Genomic DNA, 9,089 nt, shown 5'->3' with positions numbered 1-9,089 from the left:
GAAGCCACTACAAGAGAGAGTACTACAAATATTGTTTGATATACAGTATGAAACCTTAGTATACATGTGTATAGAAAGTTTAATATATTAAATTAAATAATATGTATTTTCGTTCGACTGTTCTAAGCTGCAATTTTGTGTGAGAGAGGAAGGCGATTTTATGACGACTTCAAAATGGTTTAGCACTTGAAAACCCAGTGGCTCCATTCGGATCGCATGATCAGAATATCTTCATATTTTGGAGCTCTGAATGTCGCTAAAGCAATTGTTTTAGTAGAGAAATTAGAAGAACTTTCTATTCTTTGATAAGGCCGTATGACCGTGGTTATGATTGCACTTAATTCGCTTAGGCAATTAGAGAGAAAAAAATCAAATTACCTACTGTAACGTTTTCACCGTCTCTCTTGAAATACATATGTACGAGTATTTATAGCCAATATGTTGAAATAATCAACGTAAGCAATTTGAAATCGATGTAGAAAAACAGTCTGACCACATATTTCCTAGTTAGAGATTCTGGAGCGCTTAACTATTAGTCTATTAGTGTTTTTGTACTTGCCGCAATATGTCACCTATCCCCTGAACTGTATTCGTTCAAATATCCCGTAATTACACATTGCACCCGCTGAGCGTATAATTACGATTTCCTTTACGTAAAAATACCAAAAAAAACTTATTGGCCTCCACCCACTAAACGCATGCAAACCCGTCCCTTACGTACAAACTTTTACAATAACTATTACTAAAGTAACAAAATTATTAGAATTAAAAAAAAAAAGACTAACAGGTAACCTTTGGTTTTGTAGTGATAATTGTTGCACATGTGCATATGTCAACTAGGGTTAAAAATACACTTTGTTACATTCACTCTTTGCTACCACCAACGCCACCTCTTCCCACCGCCCTTGCTGCAATTATAACACATACATACACATATGTTTGTTGAAATGTGTTTGAATGTTAGCCGCCACAAATATTTCTTATCGGCTGCCAAACTAACAAATTTATTGAACACCTGGATTCATCATCCCTCTATACAAGTATGACCGTTTATAGAAGAGGGGGTTTAGAAAATAGCGTTTTTTAAACAATTCTCATATGTAAGTGTGTGTATGTATGTATATATTTATTATATAATAGAGCATAATGTGTGTCATATATGAATATAATGACTGCATGATTTTTTGCGTTTGCAGTGCTGGTTAGGAGAAAGGGGGCGGAAAATTATTTCCGGTACTGAAAAGTATTATTGTTGTTGTAATTATGATGTTAGTAATTATACAGAAGAAAAGTTTAAACAATCTCGACACAATTTTAAAAGTCCTTGAGAAGTCAGAGAAGCATACAGTGTGCTTTTATGTTCTATTATTGTTTGAAATAGTGTCCAATTTGATTTTATTAAAAAAGTATAGGACTTACAAATTGCCAAAATATGAGTGAGGTTTATAAGGTAGCTTTCACGTGGCAGACATGCATAGACTGGGGTCTATTAAATAACTATTTGGTCTCGATATTAGATCATGTTCAACTCCATACGATAAATTATATACAAAAATAAAGCAGTGACAGACAGTGGTCTACTGTTAGGGTTTATAAAGCTTTTTGTCTAGGAGGACTTTGAAATGAAGTTTCAGTCCAATTGTTTTTTAAAAATTCAATCTCAATGCAAAATTGACAGAGCTTAATTAGCGAATCGCTAACGGATTATTACTCTCTTGCTTTAAGCTTGAGCTAGCTTCCTCTTTAGAATTGTATGAAACTACATTAACACAATGGTTTATATAATATCAGACCATCTCCATTGCACATATATAACAAATTGCTCTCACTGTCAAAATTTATTACCGAAACAAGATTGGACAGGACGAATTGGATGAAACAAGATTCGGATCAATTCCATTATTATCCAATACGAAACTCCTCTACACTTTTATTCTGATTTCTAGACCATTGTTTGTTAACGACTCCACCGACAGCACAAACAAAATTATAAATAATGCACCGTTGTTTATTCTATCATAGAGCTACCGACATTTGCCATACATCATGCTTACGGTTGAGTTTCCCTCAGACATGGAGCGAACATAACATTTAAACGTTAGAGGTCTGGTAATGTGCATTTACCACCGCATTCACTAACGCTGTGGCAACACCATGTATTAGCCAAAGCAGCTGATTTAGACATTCACATAAATTGACGTAGCGTCTTTTGCCGAACGCTGGAATAAATTTTTGAAAAAACTTCTGACGTGTGCAACGAAAGTAAAACAGATCATTGCTCCCTAAAAATTCGTAGTAAAGTTTTTTTTACTTATTTCGCGCAGTTAAAGTATATGATATTTTACTAAATTCAGCATTCGAGCAGAACAAAAAAGCAATGAAAATACCAGAAAAGAGTAGATTTCTTGTGTACTCATTGAGTATTTTCTTTTGCTACTTTCTATTTGGAATTGTGCAGGAGAAAATCACACGGGGGCGTTATGGTAATGAACCTAATGAAGATGGCAAAGTAGGTGAGCGGTTCACATATGTTCTGGCCTTAGTGTGGGTGCAATGTTTTTGTAATTTCATTTTTGCGAAAGGTAAGAAAAACGCTATAAATAAGGTACATAACAGTCGTTGCTATTTAATTGATTTTTCACATAGGTATGTTATGGGCCAAAAAATCAAAGAAAGAGGATCAAACACATTCTGGATACTATGCTATCAGTGCGCTCACTTACCTTTTGGCTATGATATCGTCCAACATGGCGCTACGTTGGGTACCATACCCAACACAAGTGGTAGGAAAATCAGCCAAACCGATCCCAGTAATGATATTAGGGGTTTTAATTGGTCGCAAGTCATATTCCTGGGTACGTTATGCTTGTGTTACAACTATAGTTGTTGGTGTAGTGCTATTTATGTACAAAGAAAGCCAAATAGCACATTTACCAAAAGAGACAACAGGATTGGGAGAACTTCTGCTCTTTCTGAGTTTGGCTATGGATGGACTAACCGGTGCAGTGCAAGAGAGAATGCGTGCTTCGAGCGCGCCATCTGGACAGCAAATGATGTTCGCTATGAACTTTTGGAGCACAATTATGTTAAGCTTTGCCACAATTTTGACAGGTAAGTGCGTTAAGAACTCCAGCTAAGTACACATAATAATAAATACTATTTATTATTCAGGTGAAGCTAAAGAGTTTGTCCAGTTCGCTACACGGCATCCTGAACTTTGGAGCCATTTAGCAATGCTCGCATTATGCGGTGCTTTAGGTCAATTATTTATCTTTCTTATGGTTGCGAAATTTGGACCACTAGCCTGCTCTGTAGTGACGACAACGCGTAAATTTTTCACTGTGTTAAGTTCTGTATTGCTCTTTGGTAATGTGTTAATACCGAGACAATGGTTCGGAGCATTGCTGGTATTTGCAGCGTTGTTCTTTGATATGTTCTATGGGAAGGGGAATGACAAGAAAGCTGCAGTTGCAAAGAAAGATGAAGGAGATCTTGCAGATGACAAGAAAAAGTTGATATCATAGAATTTAGATGAAATATTATAGATTTTATATTATATATATATATTTCTACTATATATTACTATATATATATCAATGATATATCTATGACATATATCACTAAGCTTCCAAATTTAAAAAATAGTGTTTTTGCGCTGTATAAAGTGAAATTTTAATTAAGTTTGGTCTCACTACCTTGTGTGTTTGAACTAGTAATAGTTTTTTTGTACAAATAAAATAGGAAAATTGATTTTAAATCACTGAAGAAAATTTGGTTTACTGTTCTATATTGCTGTAGTTTGTAAATAAATTATTTCACATTTCTAATTTACCTAAAATTTTCGAATATATGATTAGAAACATTGATTCTAGACACGTTGAACATTATTCCCAAACTTATTTATAGAAAGGGCTGTAGATGTGACCGTTTGGCCGAACATTCCATTATCGCTTTCCCGGCAGTCAAATTTATGCAATCGGGCACAGACTTACATCCGGCCAACGGATCACATCACCGCATGTTTTATAAATGACTTCGAGAAAAGTTTCACGTTACTGTAATAACAACACTATACTATAATAACGCCTCAATACAACTTTTGTTAGAATGTTAATACCGGTAACTAATAGATTATAGATAAGAATGAGGAAGTAGGGCATAATATATGACTTACCTAACGCTAATCCCGAATACAAATTCACATCTCTAACTCCCTTTTTCGAAAATTAATGCGTTGAATAAAAACATCGTATGATTATCCAGTTTTAAACTATAGTGGGATTACAACGGAAAAAGGAATTTATTAAAGTGGTCTTAAAAACATACAAATCTTTAATTGTTTCTAAACTTGCGGAAGCGCGCGTTTTGACGCTTATTTTAATTGTGAACTGTCAGTATGAATTTCACTGTCCTTCTATTCTATTATATATTCCAACCTCCCGTCAACAGAGAGCATTTTTTTATACTTCTGCTTTATTCCAGAGTACTTTGCTTATTCTCTGGTCGAATATAAAACGGATAACAGGAAGTACGTCAAACAGTAAAGAAAATATCATTCACAGTAACCGCAAAACTACAAACAAAACAGTGAATGAACAATTTTCCTTTGACATTTCGCCAGTTGACTGAAAGCAGAAAAGCACTTTTGCTGTCATATTCATATAAATATTTATTCCGTAGTGTGTGTGTGTGTGCAATAGCCTTACAACAGAAAAAATCCTATAGTTTTTAAAAATTTGCTAACGAACGCGTTGTGTGAAAATAAAAAAGTAAAAAATATATTTGCTAAATGAAAATAAATGAAAACAAGTGCACAACTACGACTGTGATGCAGTGAATGAGGTGATTATTACAAATAAAATAAAATGAAAAGAAAAGTTTAGCGAAGATGCCAATACACTAATGGCGATAAGAAGAAAAGAGGCTGAAGCTTGGGCTGAGGCTGCGCATTGAACAACGAGGGTGTATGTGTTTGTGTGTATACATATGTATATATATGTACAGAGTATGTCTTGCTGACCTGCTTGTGGCCGCCACTCGCTTCAATAAGCCGACCAGTGAGCAATTGCTGCTACAACGGTTGTCAGTTGTACGGTGGAAAATCATTACATTTAGTACCGTTGTATATACATTTATATATATAGTTTTGTGCACATTACTTGTGATTAAAGATTATACGCGTTAATTCTGCATTATATAAAAATGTATATTCTCAAAATCTGTAATAAGTAAATAACAGTTGCCTCAACAAAAAAAAATTAAAATTTACTTGCTATACGCTATTTAATTAGCGTTGAATAGCGGCGCGCTGCGTAGCTTTTATGCCGCTCAAGGGGCGGTCGGTTAATTATCACCATCTGAACAAATGCATATGACATTTAAAAAACAAAAACAAAACCAACAAAGAAATATATAAATAATAGAAAAATAAAGCATACCGCAACGATAGTGCCAGCGTTTTTTGCCAGCTTCTACAAAAAGTCGTTACTTTACACAAGTTGTTGTCGCTGTCACTATGCCGACCGTTGTCTGTAAAATTCGTTGACATCTCTTTAACATTGCTGTACGTAGTTACATAAATTTCCTCGTGCTATTAGAGGATATCGCTAGAGTGGCATGAATTGTCGTTCGGTTCAAAGCCTAGGAAGTTAATTTGTGATTGCACATACATATATACTTGTATGTACATACGCTCTTGCAAACATAACCGGCGAATGCCGACCGTTAATATCGTATAGCGGCTAGCTTCCGCAAACAAATTATTGTTATTGCTTGTTCACTGTTACAGCATTTAAACGCGTTGCTGAAATTTAATTTGATAAATGCGACTGTAATTTTGTGAAAACTATTTAAAGTGCAAGTAAAATATAATACAAGTGCTTACATACATACATAGTATGTACATAGATTATATACTGAAATACATCTAAAAATATAAATTTTAACGAATTTAGTGTGTAGTGAAAATTTGTGTGAGTAAAAAAACAAACAAGCTATAGATGACATGCCATCTAATTGAGTATTCCCTAACCTAACTTTAACAAAAAACTAGTACATATAGTGAATTGATAATGATTGCTCAACTGACAAATTGAAGCGAATTGTTTGTGTTACTGCTTTGCAAAAAATATAATCAATAATTAAATTGTTCTTACAATAAATAAAAGCGGTCACATACGAATACATCTGCACATATATGTATACATATTTATTTACATATGTTCGTATCAAATGAAATGTGAATATATTTACGTAGATTTCTTTGTTCCACATATTCGCCAGTAAAAACTTAATATTATATTAATCGTGCCAAAGAATATCTGTGCTTTCATTTTGTCCGCTTATCATTTTGCTTACAATAATAAACGCCTCACACATTCTGTCAACCATAAAAGCGAATATTATAATTTATTATTGAAGATTTATTACTTATCGACACGATTAAAATTAGCGAAAGCAGCAATGTCATTTTTGTATTTTCATATATTAATACATATTTATGTATGTATTTCTGTGAGTATTTGAGTTGATATAGCGTTTACATTTGCTGTGTGGGACACCTTGCTGTTTATCAGCAAATATAACCAATATATTCACTAGCCGGGGAATTTCATAGAAAGTGATAAGATCGATGTTCCGACACACATTTCTTGCATTGAAACTAATACCTACATTTCAATGGCTTGTCTTAGGTCTATTTTTGAGTGTTGGATAATATAATTAATAGTATGGAAACATTTTTATATATACAATCTTTAGCTGATAAAAATAGCACAATTAAGCTTTTCTCTAATGCAAACGTTTATACAAATTAAATCATATATGTATATTTGTCTCATGTGGAAATTCACATGCTATAAATACTCTACTATAAATATTGAAGTCTTTAGCGTTTTGCTTTTTTCATATTTTATTAAAGTTATAACATAATTATTCGTTTCACTTGTTTATGTAACAATAATAAAAACGACTCGCGTGTCATACGAGGACGAAGGCTCAATATGCTGCGATGGTGATAATGGTCGCTAGCGAGTAAAAATATCCCTCCTCACTTTCAATGCGATATCGCTCGAAATCAATTCAATGTTTAAATAACAAAGCAGAACAGTCAAGCAAAGTCACTAAACAAATGAACTAAAAATAGTCAAAGCGAAATAATGAAAATAAAAATCAACTAAATGCTAAGCAAGAAGAAAGATTAATTTTGGCTGTACCGAAGCTATAATACCCTGCACAAATATAACTGTTTCCATACCAAAATTTTTTTTTTATTGATGAGTTTGTATTTCAGCTATATGCTATAGTGGCTCGATCTAAACAAATTTTTCGGAGATTACAGTGTTGCATTGAATAATAATTTGTGTAAAATTTTGTGAAATAAAAAGTTTTCATACAAAGACTTTATTTTGATCGATCAGTTTGCATTGAACTACATACCATACATACATATAAGCAGCAGTGGTGGCGGTTACGAAAAATGCGCAACTTTTTGGAGACAAAAAGTCTAGTTTGCAAAAGTACAGAGCAATTTCTCAAACACTGAGAGACTAGTTTACCTATATACAGACATAAGGTCAGAAGAACAGATGGGCATGGCTACATCGACGCAGCTCATCACGCTGATCATTTATATATAAATATTTTATAGTGTCTGCGACGTTTGCTTCTGGGTGTTACAAACTTCGTGGCAAGCTTAAGATACCCTGTTCAGGGTATAAACCCAAGTAAACGAATATTTTAAGGCAATATTATGCTTTTTGAGTGAAAAGCGCGCACGTTTTAGCTTTATTTGAGGTAAATAGACGTAATTGATTTCAAAGTAAATTCATAAAAAACTACAGCTATTACAACTTGAGCTATTAAAAATCGGATCAAAATACGTAAAACTAAAAAAGTCAATAAAGCGCAAAAAGCTGGTATGCCACATTTTTTGTGTGCTTTATCTGTGTTTGTTTATGTTTGTATGTATATGAGTGTTTGTATATACATATGAATGTATGTACATCTATCTGCCTCACAAAATGTTAAAAGCGTCATTTACGCTGCTTGTCTTTGAATACGAAATGCACAGACAACTTGAAAATGTGCAATTTCAAGACACTTTTCAATGCAACAATTATATTTTGCTCAATTGTTTGTCTAACGCACGACACAGTTTTTCATTCAATTAAAAAAATTTTCCTTGCTTACGATGAATCAATTGCTGTCAGCATTTTCGCTATGATGTCATTAGTCACATGCGCCCATACTAGCAGCAAACACCAACAGCGTCAGTACCACATACTTGGCACGCCCACCATTTGCTCGCGCTAAAAATACACAAAACAATTAAACAAAAGAAGAACAAAAACGAAAATAAACAAGCGCTGAAAGTCAAAATGTGCGTCAAGCTGTCGTTAAAGCAGTTGGGGAAATGAAAAAATCAATAAATACCTAATTTAACATAGAAATTTCACTTTTTTATTGCGATTAGCTGTCATGAATTTGCCATGTGCAAAATTAAAAGAAAACTGTAAATTTGGAAAATATTTTCATTTTAACGAGATTTTCTTTTTAATTTCATTGACAGCCGGAGTGCATCAATTTCAATAAAATTTAATTGAAATGAATTGAACAATTCGTTCGAGGCGATTGTGAAATCACGCAAAAATGCAAAAACTTATGTAGATGCATATAGTATATACATATATGATGTGTATGTATGAATGTGCGTATATATTAACATGGCAGTCATGTATTAAATGGGGCCATCTATAGATTAGCAGGCACACAGACTCATCATAAACTTGATGGGCAGTTGGCCGACTGATAGATTGACAGATTGCAATGCTGCGTGTGCGAAGGCCAGCGAGGTTATAATGCAAAGTACACTATAATTGGCAAGAAATAATAATTTGAAAAGTAAAACATGTAAAAAAGGTACGCATAGCATATAAATACGAGAGAATGGATTTTTCGCTCAATTAACGCAATAATTAATATTTGCGCATACGTAACATGGCACACACGTACCTACACTTGCACTTAAACACATACCTACACATGTACATACATACCTTGTGATAAAATGCAATGTAAGCCGGCAGTCA

General features: G+C 33.7%; 2 protein-coding genes across 2 annotated transcripts in view; both read left to right on the top strand.

Moving 5' to 3' along the window:
• The first annotated feature begins 2,198 nt into the window (after positions 1-2,198).
• meigo (Solute carrier family 35 member B1 homolog meigo) lies at positions 2,199-3,770 on the top strand. Its single transcript, XM_036377812.2, has 3 exons — positions 2,199-2,582; positions 2,647-3,111; positions 3,172-3,770. The coding sequence occupies exons 1-3, from the start codon at positions 2,378-2,380 to the stop codon at positions 3,522-3,524; spliced, it is 1,023 nt and encodes a 340-aa protein (XP_036233705.2). The 5' UTR covers positions 2,199-2,377; the 3' UTR covers positions 3,525-3,770.
• A 934-nt stretch (positions 3,771-4,704) lies between these two features.
• Positions 4,705-9,089, top strand: part of SNF4Agamma (SNF4/AMP-activated protein kinase gamma subunit) — a 172,485-nt gene continuing 168,100 nt past the window's right edge. The window contains exon 1 of the mRNA XM_036377791.2: positions 4,705-4,842. The gene's annotated coding sequence lies outside the window, so the exon portion shown is untranslated. The remainder of the gene's footprint in view (positions 4,843-9,089) is intronic.

Source organism: Bactrocera oleae, chromosome 2 (assembly GCF_042242935.1).
Source record: "Bactrocera oleae isolate idBacOlea1 chromosome 2, idBacOlea1, whole genome shotgun sequence".
Taxonomy (NCBI): Eukaryota; Metazoa; Arthropoda; class Insecta; order Diptera; family Tephritidae; genus Bactrocera; species Bactrocera oleae.
This window is presented reverse-complemented; position numbering and strand designations above follow the sequence as displayed.